Raw genomic sequence first — 26,412 nt, 5'->3', positions numbered from 1 at the left:
AAACCTCTTCTACGTCCTCACCACAAAAATCATCGTTTGAACTTTGCAAATGAACATATAGACAAGCCTGATGCATTTTGGAAACAAGTTCTGTGGACCGATGAGGTTAAAATTGAACTTTTTGGCCGGAATGAGCAAAGGTACGTTTGGAGAAGAAGGGGCACAGAATTTAATGAAAAGAACCTCTGTCCAACTGTTAAGCATGGGGTTGGGTCAATCATGCTTTGGGGTTGTGTTGCAGCCAGTGGCACAGGGAACATCTCACGAGTAGAAGGAAAAATGGATTCAATAAAATTTCAGCAAATTTTGGATGGTAACTTGATGCCATCTGTGAAAAAGCTGAAGTTAAAGAGAGGATGGCTTCTACAAATGGATAATGATCCTAAACACACCTCGAAATCCACGGGGGATTATATCAAGAGGCGTAAACTGAAGGTTTTGCCATGTCCTTCACAATCTCCTGACCTCAACATAATTGAAAATCTATGGATAGACCTTAAAAGAGCAGTGCGTGACAGACAGCCCAGAAATCTCAAAGAACTGGAAGACTTTTGTAAGGAAGAATGGGCAAAGATACCTCAAACAAGAATTGAAAGACTCTTGGCTGGCTACAAAAAGCGTTTACAAGCTGTGATACTTGCCAAAGGGGGCAGTACAAGATATTAACTCTGCAGGGTGCCCAAACTTTTGCAGACGCCATTTTTTTGTTTTCTGTTATTTTGAAAGTGTAAATGATGGAAATAAAATCTAACTTTTGTTGACATATTATAAGAATGTCTAATCTGTAATTTGATGCCTTTTGGAGATTTTTCCATCTTTCCTTGGCTTCTTTATGCACATTAATACAAATGTTTAGCTGGGGTGCCCAAACTTTCGATCCCCACTGTGATATATATATATATATATATATATATATATATATATATATATATATATATATATATATATACATACATACATACATACACATACATACACATACATACACACACACACACACATATACATATACACACAAAATCAGTTTAAAGCAGGGTGTGCATGTGGGCATAACTGGTGATTTTCCATACTGTCCTCCAACCAATTACTGCAGAAGAAAACAGCTGTGTGGCTTTGATACAATATAGGCTTGTTTTCTTACATATAATAGGTTTACAGGTAAAAGGATAATGCATATTTACAATGTACCTCATGTTATCACTCAACAGTACATATTTGCGAATCCGTGATAACTTCCGCAGTACTGATCCCAAATCAGTCATCTCTGCTATCCGTTTCATGATTTTGACCTAGATTAAGAGCATTGCATGTGGTAACTTGCAGTATTTTAATCTAATGTAGTAACAAGCAATCTGTACAAAATAAAACGGATATGGTAACATTTTGCTTTAATGTTAAAAATATCTTCACTTTGCATGTGTGTGTTTGCAAAAAATTAACTTGCAAAGAGAAGGCCTGTAGATTTAATGTGGGTGCACTAAATGGTCTTCATACCTGATCCATTCCTGTAAAGAGCTCTTGCAGTTCTCCAGCAGGTGTGAGTGTCCTGGCTGCACGGAGTTGTGCAAACACTTGTCCAGCATCTGGTACGGCATTGGACAGATCTTGAGCACTCGATTTTACTAAAACATGCAGTCGCTCTTCATCATCAAAATGAGGACTAAGAAAAAAAAAAGAAAAAAAAAAAAAAAAAAAAAAAGGTACAACATGAATCAATATACCAAAATAAAGTGAAGGTCACATACAGCCATGGCCAAAAATATTGGCACCACTGCATTTCTGTCAGATAATGCACAACTTCACCCAGAGAATTGCTGCAATTACAAATGTCTAGGTATTCTCATGTTTCTTTTGTTTGTATTGATATGACACAGAAACGTGAGGAAACAAAAAGCCAAACCTGACACATTCCATACAAAATTCCAAAATTGGACTGGACAAAATTAGTGGCACTCTCAATTTAATATTTGGTAGCATACTCCTTGGAAAAAAAATCAGTGCGGTTCTTACACTTCTCTACTGGAAATTCTGACCACTCTTCTTTCGCCAACTGCTTCAGCTCTCTCAGATTGGAAGGGTTCCTTTTCCCCACTGTTGTTCTGAGATCTCTCCACAGGTGCCCTATGGAATTGAGATCTGGACTCATTGCTGTACAGTTCAGTACTCTCCAGCGCTTTGTCCTGAAGCATTTCTGGGTACTTTTTGATGTGTGCTTTGGGCCATTGTCCTGCTGTAAGACCCATGACCCATGATGCAGACCCAACTTTTTGTCCCTTAGCCCTACATTGCACTCCAGAATTCTTTGGTAGTCTTCAGATTTCATAATGCAATGCACACGGTCAAGACATCCAGTGCCTGAAAAAGCAAAGCAACCTCAAAACATCAGTAAACCTCAACCTTGTTTGACTGTAGAGACTATTTTTTTCTTTAAAGGCCTCATTGCTTTTTCTGAAAACAGTAGAATGATGAACTTTGCCAAAACATACCCGAAGAAGCAAAAATCCTTTTGGGAGAATGTGCTGCGGACAGACTAAAGAAACTGGGTTTTTTAGGTTTCTGTGTCAGAAGTGGGGTCCTCCTAGGTCTCCTTCCATAGCATCCCTTTTCAAATCACATGGCGATGCATAGTGCAAGCTGACACAGTTGTACCGTGTACCCTGTGCCTGAAGGTCATCTTGAATTTTTCGGGAAGTTGATAGAGGTTCTTTAGCCACCATGTGAACAATCCTCTGTTGCAATCGATCAATATTTCTCTTTCGTCCACATCCAGGGAGATTAGCTATATAGTGTCATGGGCTGTAAACTTCTTGACAATGTTGCGCACAGTGAACACAGGAACATTAAGAGCTCTGGAGATGGACTTGCAGCCTTGAGATTGTCCATGCTTTCCAACAATTTTTGTTCTAAAATCCTCAGACAATTACTTGCTGCTCCTTCTCTTCTCCATGCCCCATGTAGCACACAGACACACAGCAGAAAGGTTGAGTCAATTTTTCATCATTTTAACTGTTTGCTGGTGTGATTTCTTTATTGTCAGCACCTGTTAACTAATACAGGTGAGTTTAATTACAAATTACAGGAGCATCACAAACTTGGAATGCAATTATTTCTTACAATTTTCAGAAGGTGCCAATAATTTTATCCAGTCAATTTTTGGAGTTTTGTGTGGATTTGGCTTTTTGTTTCTCCACTTTTTTGTGTCGTACCAATACAAACAAAATATATAAATATGAGAATATCTAAGCATTTGTAACTGCAACAATTTTCTGGCCGAAGTGGTGCATTATCTGACAGAAATGCAGGGGTGCCAATATTTTTGGCCATGACTGTATGTAGTATGCATTTCTTGAACAGAGCAGGAGGAGTGAGACATCCTTGCTTGGTTTTGTAATCACTGTGGTGAAGTACTGCCAAAGTTGGAAAATATGGCTCGGATATCTTACTTCTGATTGAACCAACCCTTTAAAAATACAGTTCACCTGATATATTTGTAGAATACTTGAGGATGCATGCTAAAGCACTGTGACATGGTCTTAGCAGCAACTCAAAGGAAGATGATAAAACAAAGGTAATATGGCAAATGGACAAAGCCATCTCTCTCTTTCTGAACGGATCATTTTTTGGCTCTATGCGATAATGTAACAACATGGCTGAAAATACAGCTTCCTGTCATTAAATGCTACATACCTGTTAAATATTTCGCTCCACAAATGCATCATGTCAGGTGTGTTCCTATCCAAGCATGATGATGAAAAATGTACACCCTAGAAGAAACGGAAAACAGTCAACATAAACAAAGTAGAACCTCAAGGAAGGCAAAAAAAAAAAAAAACACAACACACCACACCAGAAAACCAAAAAAAGGTCTGGATTTTGTTAACTAGGCCACTCGTTGGCTGTATTGCTGCCTGCATCCAACAAGACTTCAGTATACCAGGGCACAGCACTGTCCTAGAGATCACAGACTTCTAAAGAATTAAACACTACTTAAATTGTGCATTGCAGCTAAATTGCTACATGTCTGAACACAATGGGAATGGACCCAGAAACATACAAATCTAAACTAATTTAAACCTAATCTAAATAAAAAGCATATTATACGGTGTATAGAAAGAGGTGTAACAGCGCCACCACCTTCTCAATCCACAGCCCCAAACTGGTGCTTAGACTATGAGGCTTCCCGTGCCTCTGCAATGCATGTTCCACTGGAAGAAAAGCCGGGACCTGAGAGAAGTTCAAATAGCAGTCTTCCTTTATTAAACTACATGAATTACAGCTGTCCTGAGTCGTCCTGCACAATATTATTCTCTTTTTCCACCGCTCGGGTCTGGCGCTGCCATCTTCTTGTGTGACATTATTGGGAGGCTGCCAGCATTTCCAGATTCAGCCAGCAGACCTCCTGATGATGCACAGCTAAGCCTGCCCTCCTCGTCTTTTAAGAATAAAGGAATATGCTTCCTGGGATATGCGACATGCAAGAACTGAAACCTTTCCAATCTGCAGGTACCAGCATTTTGAACTGCAGAGCTGTGCAGCAGCGAACAGTGTGCATTTTATTATATTGCACTGTGCTTGCTGTATGGTAACATGCAGCGTCAACTAGAGTGGTGCGATATTATGAAAACATGTTGAATAATCTCACACGGCTCTGGAATGCTGTTAAACACTGTGTTCTTGTGTGAACATGACACAGAAAACATTGTTTGTTTTGATGTGTCATTACAGATACCTGCACTTGTTAAGAAAATCGCAGCTAACTGCACATAGTGTGAATACGTCCTTATAGTTTACTTTTCTGTAATCAAGAATACAGGACCTCAGTGTGCCTTTTTTCTGTGTGAACTTTATTTCAGTAATTTCACCTGTTCATAGTTGTCCAGATTGGAGTCATCTGATGCAACAAGTGGAGAGACACTCATGCCTCCAGTAGTCAAGTCTATCTGCTGGGCCTGCTCTCTGTAATTGTACACACCACAGCCCATCCTGCAGAAAATAGATTAAACACTTACCCAAAGAATAAATGGATCTATTGACAACTAAAAATCACGATAGCATCAAAACAAAGTGTATTGATGTGTATTTTAAATGTTAATCAAGCCTTCAAAGCAAATCAAGCTCTCACTGCCTGTGCAGAGTGGTAGAGCCCATAAGTCAAGAAGCGATATTTTGGCAAAATGTCCACCATTCCTGAGGGGCAGGGATTACTTTATGTTGTACAAACCAATGAGTGTTCAGCAAAAGACAGCCATAAGCTATTTATTCAGTGGAATAATCCACAATAAAAAAAGTAATTGGCAATCCTTCAATGTTTATTATCACATCAGACATGGAAGGTATGATCTTATGTTGATGAATACCATCTAAATCAAAAATACAATATTACCTATCTAGATTGTACTAGTATTTTATATATATATATATATATATATATATATATATATATATATATATATATATATATATATATATATATATATATATATATCTCTCTATCTATATATCTCTCTATCTATATATCTCTCTATCTATATATCTCTCTATCTATATATCTCTCTATATCTATCTTATATAAGACACGGTCTTATATTTCTTTTGGCTCAAAAAAAAACAAAAAAACACACTAGGCCTTATTTTCGGGGTAGGTCTTACTTTTTAAATGTCCAGGTGTGGACAGAGGGTGCAGAGGTGAGCTGCAGTCAGGTGTTGCAGGGGTGAATTGGCAGGTGAGTTTCAGACATGGTGCAGGGGTGAGTTGCAGACGTGGGATGCAGCGCTGAGCTGTGGCCAGGGGGTGCAGCGCTGAGCTGTGGCCAGGGGGTGCAGCGCTGAGCTGTGGCCAGGGGGTGCAGCGCTGAGCTGTGGCCAGGGGGTGCAGCGCTGAGCTGTGGCCAGGGGGTGCAGCGCTGAGCTGTGGCCAGGGGGTGCAGCGCTGAGCTGTGGCCAGGGGGTGCAGCGCTGAGCTGTGGCCAGGGGGTGCAGCGCTGAGCTGTGCCGTGCAAAGGCGGGTTGCAACTCAGCTCACCTCTGCACCGCACCCCCCCAGCCACAGCTCACCTATGCACCCTGTCTGCAACTTACCTGACTCAATTTACCTCTCCAACACCTGACTGCAGCTCACCTTTGCACATCCCCCCTCCCCCTCCACCGCCCTCATATGGTTAGCTAGTTTTGCAAAACACAGCTGTCAGCAGCCAGCCTCTCTCTCTAGTAACTCCCGTTTCAGGTCCTATCTTCCCTCACAGTGCACCAAGCGCACTTACTCACCGCTCCGCATCTTCCCCACTGGCCGGTGATCACCCCTGGGGCATCGGCTTCCATGCATTAGGCTGCAGGAGGAGATGCCCCACCCCTGAACACACTGCATACTGCACCCGCAGATATCTGTTCCTTCCCTGTCCCACAGTGAGTACAGAGGTAGGGAGGTTCTGTGGGAGCGGATGGTGCTGTCACTTCAGCCGCGCTTCTGTGTTTATAAGAGACAGTAGATATGGGTGTGCATGGGTGTGCGCAGGGTCAGTGCCGGAGGTGGCGTTCCGGCAGAAAAAAAGCCCTGATCACAACTAGGTCTTATAGTATAGCAATTCCCAAAAATATATATATACACACATACATATACATATACACACACACGTGTGTGTGTGTGTGTGTGTGTGTGTGTGTGTGTGTGTGTGTGTGTGTGTGTTACACATATATACATACATACACACACAGATATACACACACATACATATATATATACACACACCCACATAGAAGTTTGTCCCAAAGTAAGCCATTGACTCCAAACAGAGAAAAGACTCAGCTTAAGCCACAGAGGCTAAAACTTCAAAAATAAGGCAGCTACCATGTTTCTACTTTGACAGGTTCCTTTAAAGTGTCATTAAGTCTAGGTTCACATCTATGCAGGTTGTGGTTGATACATTTTTCTGGTGCATTTTGCATTTTTGAACACGTATTTTTGATGAGCTTTGCATTTTTTTATTGCCTTTTTAGAGCGTAATTAGCTCTGCTAATGTAGTGCGACTGATGCAACTTTCCACTCTGCCATTAAAAAAGCATCAAAATCGTGCAGGTGTACAAAGTCAAAAGTTAGTGTTAGGGTTAAGGTTTACAGTTAAATGTTAGGATTAGAAGGATAACCCGAACAATTACCACTAACCCTAACATTTAACCCTAGGCCTTAAATCCAACCGTAGCCCTTAACCCTTACCCTAACATGCAACTTTGTACACCTAAAGGTCCTGCACTACTATGATGCTACTTAAGTGACAAAGAGTGCAAAGTCAGATCAAAGTCGCACTATATGAACAGAACTGCCATACTTTCCTATTAGCAAAAAAAAAAGAAAAACGCAAAGGGCAAAATGCATTAAAAAATGCAACACTTGCGTTTTGTCTGCAGGTCTATTGAAGTCTATTACATGTAAAATGCAATCTGCTGCAGGAAAAAAGTCCCTGACCCTTTGCAAAAAATGCACAAATGTGAACTAGAGCCATAGGAAACTATGTTAAATGGACTGTATTGCGTTTATACAAAACTCACTAAAAACCGCATAGGTGTGAACCAAGGGTAAATCCAAAACATGCTATACAACAGAATGTACTCACAAAGCCACTAAAGCATTTGTTTTGTGTAGAGTGAAATATACCTGGTTGATCCTGCCTTCAGCTGTCCCTCCCCATTGCAGCATGAGATTGTGTAGACCAGCTGGCATCCTCAACTAAGAATGCTCATATTTAAGTTCCCTTCTAAGCTGTTCATTTGCTCCTTTTTCTTATCTGTGCAGCCCACATGACAATACCACTGTGTATACACCTACACGTGTGATTATAAATGACACTCCCCTCCCTTCCTCCTTCTCCACGTCCTATTATTGCTAAACACTACGAGGCAAGATATAGTATACGGATTGATTACATTCACTAAAACTCACAAAAAGCAATTACATTTGATATATTTGGTACCGATTTATATTAAATCCAAGTCAATACCTATCAGTCATTTTTGACACTAACTACACTATATTATGAACCCACAGTGGTATGCTATACAGTGGGTAAAACTATTTGGTCCCCTGCAGATTTTGTAAATTTGCCCACTTACAAAAAAAATGAAGGGTCTATAATTTTTATCATAGATGTAATTTAAAAAATGATAGAATATCAACCCCCCCCCCCAAAAAAAAAAAAAACACACATGATACAAATGTCATAACTTGAGTTGCAGTTCAGTGAGGAAAATACGATTAATCCTGTCAATTTAAGAACAACATATGTGCATAAAAGACACCTGTCCACAGAATCCCTTTCTTCCATTCCAACCTCACCACAATGGGCAAGAGCTGTCAAAGGACATCAGGGGCAAGACTGTAGACCTGCACAAGGCTGGAATGGGCTATAAGACCATCAGCAAGAAGCTTGGTGAGAAGGAGACAACGGTTGGAGCGATTATTCACAAATGGAAGAAATACAAAACAGCTATCAATCGCCCTCGATCTGGAGCTCCATGAAGGATTTCGCCTCATGGGGTAAAGGATGATCATGAGAAAAGTGAGAGATCAGCCCAGAACTACATGGGAGAAGCTTGTGAATGGAGTGGCTCAAGAAGAAGCACGTTAAGGTCATGGAGTGGCCTAGCCAGTCTCCAGACCTTAATCCTACAGAAATTTATGAAGGGAGCTGAAGCTTCGAGTTGCCAAGCGACAGCCAAGAAACGTTAAAGATTTAGAGAAGATCTGTAAAGAAGAGTTGACCAAAATCCCTCCTGAGCTGTGTGCAATCCTGATAACCAACTACAAGAAACATCTTACCTGTGCACTTGCCAACAAGGGTTTTTCCACCAAGTACAAAGTCATATTTTACTTGGGAATCAAATACTTTCTTTACTCACAGAACTGCAGCTCAATTTATAACATTTGTATCACGTGTTTTTCCTGGAATTTTGGTTGATATTATAAATTATAGACCCTTCATTTCTTTGTAAGTGGGCAAACTCACAAAATCTGCAGGGGATCAAATAACCATTTTACACACACCAAAAAATTAAAGGAATACTTTCACAACACATCAGATCTCAATCTGGAAAAATAACATGTTGGATATCTACACGGATATAGGCTGGGTATCTACAGTGGATATAAAAAGTCTACACACCCCTGTTAAAATGTCAGGTTTCTGTGATGTAAAAAAATTAGACTAAGAAATATTTTCAGAACTTATTCCACCTTTATTGTAGCCTATAAACTGTACAACTCAGTTGAACAACAAACTGAAATGTTTTAGGTGGAGGGAAGTAAAAATAAAATAAAAAAATAAACTAAACCCTTAAACTAACTTTGTTGAAGCACCTTTTGATTTTATTACAGCACTCAGTCTTTTTGGGTATGAGTCTATGTATACGAGTATATATAAATTAATGAGAATGAATTATGGCAGTTAACACTTCTCTGTTTAGTATCACTTTAAATTGAGAATCTTTTGAATGTCTAATTATTCATTCATTAACCTCATGACTGCCCTCTATAAAGGGCTGGTTCACACCACAGAAATGCAGTCTGGATGAGTTTCTGTATGTGCATTTTTGACTTAAATAAGGATATGTGCGTTCCGGGACGTTTTACTGCGTTCCTGTAAAGTTCAGTGCAGAAAAAAATGCAGCATGTTCTAGTTATTTTTCTGGCACTGGAATGCACTGGAACTGACTGTGACGTATGCCCTTGGAAACCATTTAACCTATCAATGCATTCTTGATGCAGAGAAAAAATGCACTGGATTGCATGTGGTGTGAACTGGCCCTAAATACAATCAGCACAACTACCCAGCTTTTCACATGAACTCAAACAAGAATGCCACATAAAAATCAATTACTTAAAATTACACTATACCGAATGTCCAAAAAATATTAGACTTTCCTACCATAATTGTAAGTAGTCTGTGTTCCTTCCAACGGCATAGTTAGAGCACTTTCATACAACTACATTCATAAATACATTAGCATCTACTTCCATGATGAAGATGACTAAGTTTACCCTCCACGGTCCCACTGTATATGGAATATAGCCACTCTTGTTTGCCCACTTCTGTCAAAAACTACAGGTATACAAGCTGGCACATGACCAGTTTGAATACATTCTAATGCAGGACTGCAAGTGCAATGCGTATTGGGAGATGTAGTTTAAATATAACAGCGCAAGTGACCGCAATTTACATGCACCACCTGTACTCATTCAGAAACATGGAAGGAGCAGCAGTTACAAAAAAAACACAAAAACAAAGTTTGAACAATTGTATTCAATGCCTTGCCTTGCGTTTGCAAAGATCATTTAGTATCATTTGAACATCAAAATAATGTGGGAAGAATTAAAACTACTTACTTAGTGAGAACAGAGCAGAAGAGTGGAACATAGGGCTTCAGCTCCTCAGGAAGTGTATTCAGGCTTGAGATTGCTCGGAAATACACCATGCCATTTGTAGGCTGGGCACAGTACTGGATCGGAACGTCACCTGCAGTATACAAACATCTTTTTCACACACAGAAAAACACCAAAATTTGAAACTACACTGGACACCAAGATTCCTTTCTGTTATGAAATTTTGTAAAATAATTGTTCTTTCTACACAATTTAGGCCAAAATGCATTCTACTACATTTTTTTGGTGAAAATAACCCATATCAGTGTTTATGATTTAGTTGGTAGGAAAGCTTTAGAGTTCACAAACTATGGTATATGTATATAAAAATCGATAAATCCTGATGTACTGATGGCCAACAAATGCCAGGACAGTACAAATACCCCCCACATGACCGCTTTTCGGACAGTAGACAGTCTAAGGTAGTTAGTAAGAGGCATGGCAAGTTTTCTGAAGTTGTAATTTTTTTGTCACAATTGTGTGGAAATTGATGAAAAAAAAAAAATTTTTTTCTTTTTTTTTTTACATACGGTCACCAATGCAGTACAGCATCATCATATAACTGGCGGTAATCAGGAACACGGACTAGCGACAGTAAGAAAAACTTTTTTTTTTTTTTTTTTAAATGTATTACTTTTTTATGATTTTTTTTTCTACTCCTGTGACCGGAGCAATACAATGTTACCTTAGGCTACTTTCACACTTTTTGAAGCATTTTTGCATGAAAAAAAAAAAAAGCACCTGAAAAGCTTAAAAAAAAAATACTTCCCTATGCATGTGAATGTATATCTATGTATGTTTTCACATTGAGGCATAGCACTTGTGGTGCGGTGTAAATACACCTGCTTGCAGAATCTTTGCAGCATGTTTGGCGAGTTTAAAACAAAAAAAAAAAAAAAAAAAAAAAAAAAAAAAAGCACCAGAAATGCCACTTCCCGTTGAAATCAATGGAAAATGCCTGAAAAGTGCCTCAAAAACGCCTCTGGAAAGCGTTTTTGAAGCAGTTTAAGTCACGTGTCTTTAAAAACGCTCAGAGAGAGCTGCAAAAATGCCTATGCGTTTTTGCAGCAGATCAGTGTGAAAGTAGTCTTAGTAACATACTACTTTGTACTACTCTGGGCAAGTGATCAGGATTTTTTTTTTTTTTACACTTTAAAAATGCTTGCTTATACCAATGACATTCATTGGTATAAGCACTTTTACTGAATAAAACGGATTCACTCAGTAGCTTTTGTTATCAGCTGTGATTGGCCACAGCTCAACACATGCTACAGATATACAGACTGGCATGTGATCAATCACAGCTAGCAGCACAGTTGTAAGCAATGAATGGCATTGAAAGGAAGCCTTTCATTGTTTACAACTGTCATGTGATCTGCTGTGATTGGTCACAGCAATCGCAGCAGGCCGGTGTAGTGAGCCGTCATCAGCCCTGTCCGGTGAACACAGACGGTGACAGATGGCTCCAGAGCATGGTGCGCGATTCTGGGAGGACATTGTAAGACATCCTCCCAGGGTAATGGGGATCCCACTCAACCATCATCTTGCAATAGGCTGAGCACGAAAGTTAATAGGGCTGGTTGTTCCTACCGCAAATCCTTATCTGCACAATCTATTGTCAGCTTACAGGCCAAGTAAAAATAAATAAAACAGCTTTCTTCAGTAAGTGTAGTTTAGGCACAGTCATCTTTTGTAAGTGGTTTCAAATATAATGGACGTTGTACAAGTTTAAGCTGTAAAATGAGATTTTAACATACAGGTATAAAAACCCAGTATTGAAGCCTGGACAATGAGTTTTCTGTAAGCACTATTATGATACAGCCTTTAGACTCATAGGTTAAAACGAACCATAGCGGGACGAGGCAAGTATCCAGGTAAAAAGCAATAAAACATCCATTGTTTTCTGAGAAATCTCTAAATCGAAATCTAAAATTCTCACAAAATGATTCAATTTTTTATGGCTATAGCAATCATTAGCAGAATACTTTACTAACCTGCATATGCAAATTCCAGTTCTGTGAGAGGGATGGTCTTCTCAATGTCTGACACTTTAAGGGAAGGGAGGCATGAGGCATCTAGCTGTTCAGTTTGAAAGCGTAGCAATTCTAAACCTATAGAAAAGATAAGACTTTTACTACAGAAATAAACACAGGGCATATAACAGTCTAAAAAATGGATTTAATTTAAAATGGCAAATCTCATTTAGGTATTCTATGTAATGTGAGGAATGCCAAATTTGTACTGTCCTGATACAAACACCAAAAGTACCTCCATCATGCTGTCAGAAAAGATTAGTAGACAGAAGACCAAATTGCAATCATAGATGGATTTGTATTAGTTGTGGGACACTGCAAATCCTTGGGGTATTAGCCCAGTCTTTGGAAAGATAGATAGGCAAAAAAAAAAAAGAAAAGTGTTGGGAATAAACCTTATGGGCAAGAAACTGAAATATAAGTGTATAGCAACACTACTAGACTGAAGAGAAACAATCAAACAAGGGTGCTTTTAAACTGCTCTGTTAAAAAAAAAAATGTATTAAAAAACATATATGCGGTTTCAATGCGTTTCCAGTAGGGATGCACCGATACTCTTTTCTGATCGGCGAGTACGAGTAATGATATTTTCAGTCAAATACTCGCCGATACAGAGTATTGATACTTTGTGGTGCGATGTGCTTTTAGTACAAAATGGATAGAACCAAATTGCACAGCAAAGAATAGCATGCAATTTAAACAGGAATGCAATTCCCATCCAAATCGCATGCGGTTTCTCCACTGCTCCTGTGTGAACTCAGGTTTCACACAGGAACAGTGGCAAAAAAAAAAAAAAAAAAAAAAAACTTGCACTGATCCCATGCTGTGCGGAGAGTGGTAGAGAAAGGCGTGTGAGGATGTATACCTTGGTGTCGGTAATCAGGTGGAGGATGGAAGCAGATGCTCCGGATTCTCAGGTGTAGGAGAGGAGAGAAAACCAAGGCAATGTCCCGGATTCTAAGCTGTAGGAGAGGAGAAAGCCATGGGGATTTCAAATTCCTGCAGGTTTTTCTCCTCTTTACAGAGATGACAGTATGAGCTAGACAGCTTTTATTGTTATGGTGTTGACCAATCAAAAGCTGTCTAGCTCATACTGTCATCTCTGCAAAGAGGAGAGAAAGCTGCAGGAATTTGAAATCCCCACGGCTTTCTCCTCTCCTACAGCTTAGAATCCGGAACATTGCCTCAGCTTTCTCTCCTACAGCAGAGAATCCGGAGCATCTGCCTCCATTCTCCACCTGATAGCCAACACCAAGGTACATGGCGAGGGATCAGTGCAAGGAGGTTTCCCGCACCGTTTCTGTATGAACTCAGGTGTGAACCTGGCCTCCAGATCTCAGTCCATTCGAATATCTGTGGGATGAGCTTGAAAAACAAGGCCAATGCATGAAGGCTCCACCTTGCAACATCAGACCCCAACCGCTCCAGCCCTGGCAGACTGATCACACCAAAACCCTCAAACGACACAGTCGTGCCCTGGAGCGACTATGGCGCAAAACAAATCCCAACAAGCCTTCACCCGCTACAAATCTGCCTTCCACACCTACACCTCCCTCCATGCTGCCAAACAGGCCTACTTCTTGACCCTCATCAAGGCCCTCTCCTCCAATCCTCGCCGACTCTTCTCCGCCTACAACTCTCTACTCTCTCCACCCCCACCTCCACCCAGCACCTCACTCACTGCCCTTGAGATTGCCAATCACTTCAAAAACAAGATTGACACAATTCACAAGGACATTGCCGCAACTCACACACCCTCTCAACCCGTCCCCTCTCACACAGCTACCCCCTTATCCCCCCTCGACATAACCCGCAGGGACTTCGTCGCTGCTCAAACTCTCTCCAACCCCCTTCACCCTCACTCAGCTACCCCCTCATCACCCCACCACTGCTCTGACCTCCTCTTCCACCCCACCCTACATTCCTCATACTGAAGCTCCCCCAACACTTTGCACCTTTGACCTTACTACCATCGAGGAAGTCTCCAAGATCCTCTCTGATGCCCGACCTCACCACCTGCCCCCTCGACCCTATCCCCTCAACTCCTACGACATCCTTCCCCCTCCATCCTACGCTCCCTCACCCACATCTTCAATCTCTCCCTCTCCCCCGGCACTTTCCCCTCCCCTCTGAAACATGCACACATCACCCCCATACTTAAAAAGCCCTCCCTGGACCCCAATGACCCGAACAACCTCAGACCCATCTCCATGCTCCCATTTACATCTAAACTCCTCGAGCGCCTAGTCTACACCCGCCTATGCTCTCACCTCAACGACAACAACCTCCTCGATCCCCTACACTCCACCGAAACTGCCTTACTCAAACTCTCCAACGACCTGCTAACCGCCAAAGCTAATGGCCACTATTCAGTGCTCCTACTCCTTGACCTCTCTGCGGCCTTCGACACAGTCGACCACCCCCTCCTCAAAAAACTACACTCCCTCGGCCTCAGAGATTCTGCTCTCTCCTGGCTCTCATCCTACCTGTCACAACGCTCCTTCAGCGTTACCTATAATGCTACCACCTCCCCCTCACTCCCCCTCTCTGTTGGGGTCCCTCAAGGCTCTGTCCTCAGGCCCCTTCTCTTCCCCATTTATACCTCCTCCCTTGGCCAACTCATACACTCTCACGGCTTCAACTACCACCTCTATGCCGACGACACACAAATCTATCTCTCAACCCCCCACCTCACCCCCTTGGTCTCAGCCCGAATCACACACCTACTGAGCGACATAGACTGGATGTCACTCCACTTCCTTAAATTGAACCTCTCCAAAACAGAGTTTCTTGTCTTCTCCCCAGCCCGGACCCCACCCCCCATTGACTTCTCCATCACATCCAACAACGCTACCATCAAACCCGCCCTGCAGGCCACAGTACTTGGGGTTGAAAGGATAGGTTGGAGTCCAGAATTACACCAAGTCTAATCTTTAACAAACTCGTGCAGACTCCACCTCCGCAACATCGCCAAAATACGCACGTCCCTAACCCCAGAAACCACTAAACAGCTCATCCACTCCCTCATCATATCACGACTCGACTACTGCAATTCCCTCCTCACTGGCCTTCCTCGCCGCTGGCTATCCCCGCTTCAGTCGATCCTGAATACGGCTGCCAGACTCATTCACCTTTCCAACCGCTCTGTCTCCGCCACCCCCCTCTGCCAATCCCTCCACTGGCTTCCGATTGCGCAACGGATCAAATTCAAAAGCCTAACGCTGACGTACAAAGCCGTCCACCACACTGCCCCGAACTACATCACTGACCTAATATCCAAGTACCGCCCAGCACGCACACTCTGCTCCTCACAAGACCTCCTTCTCTCTAGTTCCCTGGTCTCCTCCTCCCATGCCCGCCTCCAGGACTTCTCCAGGGTGTCACCCATCCTCTGGAACTCCCTGCCCCAACCCATCAGATTATCACCTACTCTCCTCTCCTTTAGGCGCACCCTGAAAACCCATCTCTTCAGGGAAGCCTACCCCACCCCCTGCTAACCTGCCGACCTCCTCCACTCTTCCTACCACTCCATCCCCCACAGCTATCTCCTCCTGTGCCACCATCCCCTCCCTCCTAGATTGTAAGCTCGAAAGAGCAGGGCCCTCAATCCCCTCATGTTTTGCATTGTATTGGTATTGTTCTGTCACATGTTCTGTCCCCCTTTGTAATGTACAGCGCTGAGCGAACTATTGGCGCTTTATAAATACTGTATAATAATAATAATAGGCCTTAAAATGGATCGGCTATTGACTGCTTGGCGACAGAAACCACAGCATACTTTCAGAGGTGTAGTGGAGTCCATGCCTTCACGGGTCAGGGCTGTTTTGGTGGCAAAAGGGGGACCTCCTCAATATTAGATGGGCGGTTATAAAGTTATGGCTGATCAGTGTAAGAAGCCAGAAGTGCATTCAATTCATTAAAAGGTAAATCTAAAGATAAAATCTCTTTTGGGAAGATAAACCCGTTAAAATGTTGTATAGACATGTAATTTAGCTAGGTAACCTTTCTCATAAATGTTTTTTCGGTCTGCTTCTGACAAAGCTTTGACCTTCTGGTTCAGTTTTTCTTTTTCTAACTCTGCTTCTTTCTGGTTATATTCTTTATCAGGACTCATGGTTAATACCATACTGTGCAGGTTGTTCTGAAAAGACAAACAAAGACAGCAAACAGGAGAATTACTGACTATACCAAAAGGTTGAATCCTAAATGAAGTCATATCAAAGTCCTCAGCACACATATTTAAAGTGTCATTAAACCCAAACTATGGAAACTCATTACATTAGAACAGAGTTTGCATACTCACAGACTAAAGCATTCAAGTGCCATCTAAACAAAACGAAAGCTAGTGTCAACCATCTTGACCAATCACATGTCAGTTGTAAACAATGGCTGTCATTGATAGCCATTGCTTACTATTATGATCTCTGCGGGCTCTGATTGGTCACAGTGATCACATGGTAAAGGGCCAACCACAGTGGATCTGGACCATATGATAGCTGTGGCCAATCAAAGCCATCTCAATAGTAATCAATGGCGCATGAATGAATGGCTTTCACAATGTAAAAATGATTGCTTATACAGTAATGTTCACAATAAGCAAACAATGTAAAAAACAAAATCCTGTTCACCTGCCCAGAGCAGTACAGTGTCAATATGGTCAAAATGTACTGCTCTGCTCTCCAGTTACAGTGTCCTTGTATGCATAGGGACACTTTAGAAGAGAATGCAGAGCCCCAAGATAATGTATGCTCCTTGAAACCTCAAAAGATGCTCATTGAGGTTTGGGCCCCTCTATGCATCTAGGTTTTGAAATAGTCTCACACATGTGGTATCTCAATACTTGGTAGGAGTAGCAGAAGGTAGGCCTAAGCTGTATGAGGTGAGAGAAATAACTTGGTAAAAATACAATTCTACGGAAAAAAAAAACAACAAAACACCACCACAAAATTTTAGTTAATGTCTTCATTTTCCATAAAAAGTGACAAACAAAAACACAACTCCCCATAAAAAAAACAAAAACAAAACAAACCTCTCTCGTGCTAATATTTTATACACGCGCGTGCGTATTGGGACGCCTGCCTTTACACACAGATGGACTTAATGGCATCCCAGTCTTAGTCCGTAGGGTTCAATATTGAGTTGGCCCCACCCTTTGCAGCTATAACAGCTTCAACTCTCCTGGGAAGGCTGTCCACAAGGTTTAGGAGGGTGTCTATGGGAATGTTTGACCATTCTTCCAGAAGCGCATTTGTGAGGTCAGGCACTGGTGTCAGACGAGAAGGCCTGGCTTGCAATCTCTGCTCCAATTCATCCCAAAGGCATTCTATTGGGTTGAGGTCAGGATTCTGTGAAGGCCCTTCACTGGAACTAAGAGGCCAAGCCCAACCTCTGAAAAACAACCCCACACCATAATCCCCCCCCCCCCCCGTCACTAAACTGTACGCAATGCAGTCAGGCAACCGCCAAACCCAGACACATCCATCAGATTGCCAGACAGAGAAGCATGATTCGTCACTCTGTAGAACACATCTCCAATGCTCTAGAGTCCAGTGGTGGCGTGCTTTACACCACTACATCCGACACTTTGCATTGCACTTGGTGATGTAAGGCTTGGATGCAGCTGCCTGGCCATGGAAACCCAGCCCATGAAGCTCTCTACACACCGTTGTGCTAATCTGAAGGCCACATGAAGTTTAAAAGGTCTTTAGCTATTGACTGCTGGCAACTTCTGCGCACTGTGCGCTTCAGCATGCTCTGGCCCCGCTCTGTCATTTTACGTGACCTACAACTTCGTGGCTGGGTTTCTGTTCCCAGTTGCTTCCACTTTGTTATAATACCGCCAACAGTTGACCATCGAATATTTAGTAGCAAGGAAATGTCACGGATGGACTTATTGCACAGGTGGCAACATATCACTTAAATTCACTGAGCTCCTGAGAGCGACCCATTCTTTCATAAATGTTTGTAGAAGCGCTCAGCATGCCTAGGTGGTTGATTTTATACACCTGTGGCCATGGAGGTGATTGGAACACCTGAATCCAATGATTTGGATGGATGTCCCAATACTTTTGGAGATAGATAGATAGATAGACATAATCAGTTTGCAGACTAATTTTCACACAAACTGAATACTTATACACTGATTTGGGTTATTTTTACCAAAGAAAAGAAAGCAGTTCATTTTGGCCTAAATTTCTGAACGAAGAATATTTGCAAAATTCTATAACAAACTAAGAAAAAAATAAAAAAAAAAATAAAAAAATGTTGCTCCAAGCCAAAAAACGATGCTTTGAAAAAAAATAAAAATAAAGAAGAAGTTGCTGCACACTCTTCTGATGGCTGGAAGAGATGGGGGTTGTGCTGGGTGGGACTGGGAAGGACAGGGGTGGGTTTACTCATCCCTCCCGTCTTGACTGTGGGAAGCTTGCTGGTGGGAGGGAGGTGTTAGGGGTCAAAAGTGGGAGCGGGTACCTGTCAGGAAAAGTTCCACTTAAGGTCCACTTAGGCAGAATATGGCTCCCTCCTTGCCTAGGCTAAGAAGATTCATTTACATTACACAGAAGCCTGGAGTGAGAGGAACCAAAATTGATTTATACAAAAGCTACTGATTTTTTTTTTCTTTTTATTCAAGTCTAAAGTGATTTTACATGAGGTGAGAGATCAATTCAGATCCTGATGTTGGAATACTTATTTTTTCATGCAAGATTTACTTTAATTTACATGTCTTCCACCTTCTCTTGTTGTCAAGATTCGCCACTTCAAATCAAATCACTTGCTGGGTGTTCTACGCTGACCATATAATCAGAATAGAGTCACAATGATGCTGCACCCTATACCGGAAATAATCTAAACAAAGCTCTCAAAACCAAGGCCTCAACAGCTGGCTTCACACCGAAGCATTGTAGTAATGCATGTCACTTTGTGTGGCTCCATTCTATCATTTAGCACGTCACATGATATACTAGGATACCAAAATGGTGCAGATAAAATGGCTGGCTTAAAGCAACACACATTAACAAAGTAACATACTGAATGTCAAGGCAGTTTTTTTTTTTTTTAGTATCCTGGAGGAAAAACAAAAAAACCAAATACTATTTGTTGTTAAGGCTCAACCCCAGGCAAATAAAAAATTAGCCCCCCTGCAAGAGTTATTTGCTATTTCCTAGGCATTTTTCATGTCTAGTGGAACAATATAGAGAAATAAAAACTTACTCAACCCTCTGTGCCTCCCTGCATCTTCTGCACCCCCATACTCCACCGGTCTATGGTTCTGACATAATCAAAACCAATAGGAAGAAAGCTCAGCCGCACACCGGAGGATAAATGAATATAGTGTGGATTTATTAATTCATAGGACACACAAAAACACCAGGACATCACAAATAGAACACAATACCCACAGTGAAGCATGGTGGTGGCAGCAACATGCTTTGGGGCTGTTTTTCTTCAGCTGGAACTGGGGCCTTAGTCAAGGTAGAGGGAATTATGAACAGTTCTAAATACCAGTCAATAATGGCACAAAACCTTCAGGCTTTTGCTGGAAAGATGAACATGAAGAGGAACTTCATCTTTCAGCATGACAACAAAAAAAACAACAAAGGTGATGTTTTATATAAGACAGCACTTTGTTTTCTTTGTTATGATTAAGCACGAGATCGTCTGAAACGCGTCAACAGGTCCTGTATTCATGTCCTGGTGTTGTGTGTCCTATGGATTAATAAATACAAACTATATTCATCTATCCTCCGGTGTGCGGCTGACCCTTCTTCCTGTTACATCGCGTGTGGTGGCGAGCCAGAGCCTGCACCTGTTGTGGATTGATCTGGATTGTTTGCCTGAGCGGTATACCTTTGTTCTTTATAATTAAAACCTTGCCCTGCCCTGGACATGAGGACACCAAGGGACAGTCTCTCGTCGGATAGCGGGGGAGCCCCACCTGCCAGGGGAGCAGAGGATCAGACAGGTAAAAGAGTTTCTCATCCCCCCTAAACAAAAACAAGTTATTAACCCTTGCAGAGATGGCACAGCCCCATTGCAAAGAATTATTATTTTTACTTTCCCAGTGTTGGGTTTAACCCATTGTCCCCACACATTCAGAAATCCTGTTTATACACTTTCCACAAAAAAGAAAAATAAATTGTGTGAGATATTGATAATTCCAAGCCTGCACATAATTACCTGAAAATACTGCTTGACCTTTTCCTGAAGGAATGTGGGGTTCTCCTTAATAGACTGTCGAAATCGATTTATTTTCTCCTCAAGTTTCAGCAGATCAACCGGATCTACATCATGATTCCAGCTGGTTGATATGTACTTATTGGAACAGAAACACAAAAATTAACCTGTTTACCCTGTGTGGACTGAAGCAACTTTCACATTTCAGAAATGGACCTTCTGATAAGACGAGAGCCTGGTCATTACCTCTCACTGAAACTAAATATTTACCTATTACATATAGTGGATATAAAAAGTCTACACACCCCTGTTAAAAGGTCAGGTTTCTGTGATGTAAAAAAATTAGACAAAGATAAATCATTTCAGAACTTTTTCCACCTTTAACGTGACCAACAAACTGAAATCTTAAAAATCTGAAAAAAGGTAGAGGGAAGTAAAAGAAAAATAATAAATATGGTTGCATAAGTGTGCACACCCTTAAACTAATACTTTGTTGAAGCACCTTTTGATTCTATTACAGCACTTAGAATCATACCCAAAATGACCATCAGTATGGCACATCTTGACTTGCAATATTTGCCCACTCTTCCTTGCAAAACACTCCAAGTCTGTCAGATTGCGAGAACATCTCCTGTGCACAGCCCTCGTCAGATCACCCCATAGATTTTTCGATCAGATTCAGGTCTGGTCTCTGGCTGGGCCATTCCAAAACTTGAATCTTCTTCTGGTGAAGCCGTTCCTTTGTTGATTTGGACGTATGCTCTGGGTCGTTGTCATGCTGAAAGATGAAGTTCCTCTTCATGTTCAGCTTTCCAGCAAAAGCCTGAAGGTTTTGTGCCATTATTGACTGGTATTTGTTCATAATTCTCTCTACCTTGACTAAGGCCCCAGTTCCAGCTGAAGAAAAACAGCCCCAAAGCATTATGCTGCCACCACCATGCTTCACTGTGGGTATGGTGTTCTATTGGTGATGTGCAGTATTATTTTTGTGCCAAAACACATCTTTTGGGAATATGGCTAAAAAGTTCAACCTTGGTTTCATCAGACCATAACACATTTCCCACATGCTTTTGGGAGACTTTAAATGTGTTTTTGCAAAATTTAGCAGGGCTTGGATGTTTTTCTTCGTAAGAAAAGGCTTCCGTCTTGCCACTCTACCCCATAGCCCAGACATATGAAGAATACGGGAGATCGTTGTCACATGTACCACAGCCAGTACTTGCCAGATATTCGTGCAGCTTCTTTAATGTTGCTCTAGGCCTCTTGACAGCCTCCCAGACCAGTTTTCTCCTTGTCTTTTCATCAATTTTGGAGGGACGTCCAGTTCTTGGTAATGTCACTGTTCCACCATATTTTCTCCACTTGATGACAGTCTTCACTATGTCCCATGGTATATCTAATGCCTTGGAAATTCTTTTATACCTTTTTGTCTCCCGACTGACACCTTTTAAGAATGAGATCTCTCTGATGCTTTGGAAGGTCTCTGCGGACCATGGCTTTTGCTGTAGGACGCGTCTAAGAAAATGTCAGGTAAGACCTACTAGAACAGCTGGACTTTAATTGGGGTTAATCAGAGGCACTTTAAAAGATGGCAGGTGTGTACTGACTCCTATTTAACATGATTTTGAATGAGATTGCTTAATTCTGAACACAGCTACAACCCCAGTTATAAGAGGGTGTGCACACTTATGCAACCACATTATTTTAGATTTTTTAGGTTTACTCCCCCCCCCCCCCCCCCTCCTTAAAAGATTTCAGTTTGTTTTTCAATCGAGTTGTACAGTTTATACGTCACATTAAAAAGGTGGAAAAAGGTTTTGAAATTATTTATCTTTGTCTCATTTTTTACATCACAGAAACCTGACATTTTAACAGGGGTGTGTAGACTTCTTATATCCACTGTATATTGTTAAATCATACCCTGTTTAAATGAGGACACTCACAATCTAAATTCTTAAACATTCCAGCACTCACTCCAGGGTGCTTCAAATAATATATCAGTGTAAAATGCTTCCTCAGGTGCAACCCTTCACAAATTGGGGAAATTCCAGAAACATTTAAAAACATACACAATCAGTAACATGAACCAAAAGCTTGACTTCTTCAGGAGGATATAGGAGGGATGGTACATGTAAAATTATACAAGCAATTGTTATCATTCTATTATGGTGATACAGCAATATACTTCTAGTCTATACAAGGCAACGCTAGTACTCACTTCATGATCCCCCTAAAATCAGCCAAATCATATTAAACACAAATGTGTGTTCATAAGTACTTTTCCCTGAGTGGTATTTGGGATGCTGGTACACCTTAGGTTTCCAAACCTTTGTCTCTTTAAGGGCTCATTCCCATCAGATGCAGCCCAGTGTGTTTTTAATCTGCATCAAAAATTACATAAAACTGTTTTTTCTGTGTGTTCCATAGGCCCTAGTTCACACCAGTGCAGTGCATTCCACTGCCGTCAACAAAATTAGAACAAGCTGCAATTTTTTCACTATGGAACATGGCAGAACGCACTGGGCCGCATGTAAACGTACTAAGAATGCACGTCCTGAATTGAGATGAAAAAAATGGAGGGGAAAAATGTACTGGAATGCATCAAAAAAAAGTGTGCAAACACGCATAAAGAAACGTGTCAGGAACATGGAAATTGTGGTGTGTACCGGCCCAAATTTGCCTAACTGGAATAAAGTGTTTTTTAGTGCTCAAAATAACAGACTTCCGTATGTATTTTTCTTGTATACAAACAGTTACAGCGTGATTTGTCCAGAAAAATAAAATGAAGGGACGCATCTGAGAGGTCCAACAATACAAATGCATAAAAACTTACATCAGCTAGCTTCATCCCGAAGCCTGTAGTTTGGTTCTTCATCTCGATTTCCTGGGTGTGTAGAACAGCTTCAATTCTTTCAGGCTCAAACCCCTTCCTATAAAACAAAGTAGTGAAGGAGCCAATCCACCAAAGCAGACCACGGAGAGTCCCTATATTTTATCTTTTGCACATATTCGTCAATTCCTAATGTTATTTTCATGGTGCTATTGAAAAATCTAGCCATTTACTTCCAATTAGTAGTTAATTTTTAAAAACTCAAGAAAAGAACCCATCTTCTTCAGGGCTTGTTCACACATGGTGACTTTCGTTTTTCTGCCCTGGATCAATGCAGGTTGCTGCTAGGGCACATAGAAAACGATAGTTTCTATGTTCCACGTGAAAAACTGCAACGCAGTCGATAGGTGTGGTGAGCGGTGACCTGCAGGAAAATGCAGACGTTTTGGAATCGGTGGTCAGACTGTTCCACCAAGAACTGTTTAACCATTTGCCCTCCTAATTTACCCCCCTCCCTGACCTGGCCATTTTTTGCAATACGGCACAGCATTACTTTAACTGATAATTACGCGGTCATGTAACACTGTACATAAATTAAATTTATGACCTTTTATTTCCCCACAAATAGAGCTTTCTTTCGGTGGTATTTGATCACCTCTGCACTTTATTTTTTGAGCAATAAACAAAAGACTGAAAATTTAGAAAAAAATAATTTTTTGACTTTGTGCTGTAAAACATATCCAATAAAAATTTATTTTTTAAATTCGATCAAATTTAGGCCAAAATGTATTCTGCCAGATGTTTTTGCTAAAAAAAAAATTCCAATAAGTGTATATTAATTGTTTTATGTGAAAGTTATAGCGTCTACAAATGGCGGTATATAAACTGGAATTTTTTATTTTTTTTTAAATACTAGTAATGGCAGTGATCAGCGACTTATAGCGGGACTGCGACAGGCATTGTGACACTGGGTGGGAACTGTAACTGCCACTGACATCCCAATGACACTAATACAGTGATCAGTGCAAAAAAAAAAAAAAAAAAAAAAAAAAAAAAAGCAGACACTGTACTAATGACACTGGGATGGAAGGGGTATAACCTCTGGGGCAGAGAAATACACAGCAGCATGTCCTTGCTGGCAGGAGAGACCTGTGTTGTTTACACACGTCTCTCCCATCCGCTTTCCCCGATGATCGCCAGGTGCCGGTGGGGAATCTCCGTCCGGGACCCAGTGACTGACATCCGTAGCCGCCAATGGCGGCGCATGTCTACCCCCTACCAGGAAATTCAAATCAAGTGATTTTGTGCCCTGCCGCCCTGTAGCAGTACTTCTACTATAGTTTTATTATAGGGCGGCGGGCAAGCGGTTAATTACCGTGGAAGGAAGAAGTACTCCGAGTTGTGGCATTGACCCCATTGATCCCAAAAAATACATTTCCCCACTATTTTATTAATCTTCACAACAAAACCTTATAAAACACTTACTGTACAACCTCCTCAATGGTTTTAATGATGATTTCTTTCACATGTTTTACATTATCCTCAGCTACTCCTTGTACTCCGAAGCTGAAAAATGTATCTTTAGTGCCAGCGCTGAATCTGAAAACCAACAAAAGGGAGACATTACATCTAAACACCTGTACAAACACTAAGCTAATTACACTTCCAAAATGACGGATGTGCTTACCCAGTGCCTGGAGACAAAGCTGTCCCAAGCTTGGCTTCCAGTAAGGCTTTGTAGAAAGGGGAATTTGGTCCAACAACCAGCAAGGAAGACAGAAGGTTCAAAGTCAGGACTTCAAAAACATCTGTAATTCTGGTGCACATAAAAGTCCATTTTAAGTTCATTACATAGGTTACATATATGCGCATATATAGTATAGTATACGATTCACAGTTCCTTCCCCAAGAAAAAAAAAAATCAAATTCATTGGGGAACAAATTACAGTAGTTATATATAAATAAGTATTGGACACATGACCATTTTTCTCAGTAAATACAGTTGTGCTCAAAAGTTTGCATACCCTTGCAGAAATTGTGTAATTTTGGCATTGATATTGAAAACATGACTAATCATGCCAAAAAATGCTCTTTTATTCAAGGATGGATGATCATATGAAGCCATTTATTATCAAATAGTTGTTTTGCTCCTTTTTAAATCATAACAAAAATCACCCAAATGGCCATGATCAAAAGTTTACATACCCTGGAATGTTTGGCCTTGGTACAGACACACAAGGTGACACACACAGGTTAAAATGCCAATTAGAGGTTAATGTCCCACATCTCTGGCTTTCTAAATTGCAATTAGTGTCAGTGTATAAATAGTCAATGAGTTTGTTAGCTCTTACGTGGAAGTACTGACTAGGCTAGATACTGAGCCATGGGGATCAGAAAAGAACTGTCAAAAGTCCTGCGTAACAAGGTAATGGAACTTTATAAAGATGGAAAAAAAGGACATAAAAAGATGTCCAAAGCCTTGAATATGCCAGTCATCACTTCCACTAAGAAGCAGAAAATTCAGGGACCTCTTGATACGAAGCCAAGTACAAGTAGACCAAGAAAGATTGTAGCCACAACTGCCAGAAGAATTGTTCGGGATACAAAAAGAAACCCATTAGGTAACCAAAAGCAAAATACAGGCTGCTCTGGAAAAAAACAGTGTGGTTGTTTTGAAGGAGCACAATATTTTTGGCATGGTCATATTTTCAATATCAATGACAAAATTTCACAATTTCTGCCAGGGTATGCAAACTTTTGAGCACAACTGTATACTTCTAAAGCTGCTATTGACATGAAATTTTTACCACATGCCGGTAACAACCCATGCAATCCATACATATAAAGAAACCAAAACAAATACGTTCCGAAATTAAGTTATGTGTAATAAAATAGAATGACACAGTTAAAAGTATTGCACACTAACCAAAATTTATTTAAAGCAGAACTTTAAGTCTTTGTTGCCG

The 26,412-nt window shown here is 41.1% G+C and overlaps 1 protein-coding gene across 1 annotated transcript in view; it reads right to left on the bottom strand.

Annotated features, from left to right (window-relative positions):
- PITRM1 (pitrilysin metallopeptidase 1) overlaps nucleotides 1-26,412 on the bottom strand; it is a 79,968-nt gene that overhangs the window by 14,861 nt on the left and 38,695 nt on the right. The window contains exons 10-20 of the mRNA XM_089668721.1: nucleotides 25,134-25,262; nucleotides 24,932-25,045; nucleotides 23,450-23,546; nucleotides 20,620-20,754; nucleotides 16,444-16,582; nucleotides 12,403-12,519; nucleotides 10,373-10,502; nucleotides 4,863-4,983; nucleotides 3,688-3,764; nucleotides 1,495-1,660; nucleotides 1,189-1,289 (exon numbers count right to left, since the gene is read on the bottom strand). Coding sequence (XP_089524847.1) covers nucleotides 1,189-1,289; nucleotides 1,495-1,660; nucleotides 3,688-3,764; nucleotides 4,863-4,983; nucleotides 10,373-10,502; nucleotides 12,403-12,519; nucleotides 16,444-16,582; nucleotides 20,620-20,754; nucleotides 23,450-23,546; nucleotides 24,932-25,045; nucleotides 25,134-25,262 — 1,326 coding nt within the window. The remainder of the gene's footprint in view (nucleotides 1-1,188; nucleotides 1,290-1,494; nucleotides 1,661-3,687; nucleotides 3,765-4,862; nucleotides 4,984-10,372; nucleotides 10,503-12,402; nucleotides 12,520-16,443; nucleotides 16,583-20,619; nucleotides 20,755-23,449; nucleotides 23,547-24,931; nucleotides 25,046-25,133; nucleotides 25,263-26,412) is intronic.

The sequence above is a fragment of the Staurois parvus genome, unplaced genomic scaffold, assembly GCF_062004578.1.
Source record: "Staurois parvus isolate SC_StPar_1 unplaced genomic scaffold, SC_StPar_1.0 ptg000061l, whole genome shotgun sequence".
NCBI classification, from domain to species: domain Eukaryota; kingdom Metazoa; phylum Chordata; class Amphibia; order Anura; family Ranidae; genus Staurois; species Staurois parvus.
The sequence above is the reverse complement of the archived record's forward strand: the minus strand, read 5'-3'. Positions and strand labels throughout refer to the sequence as shown.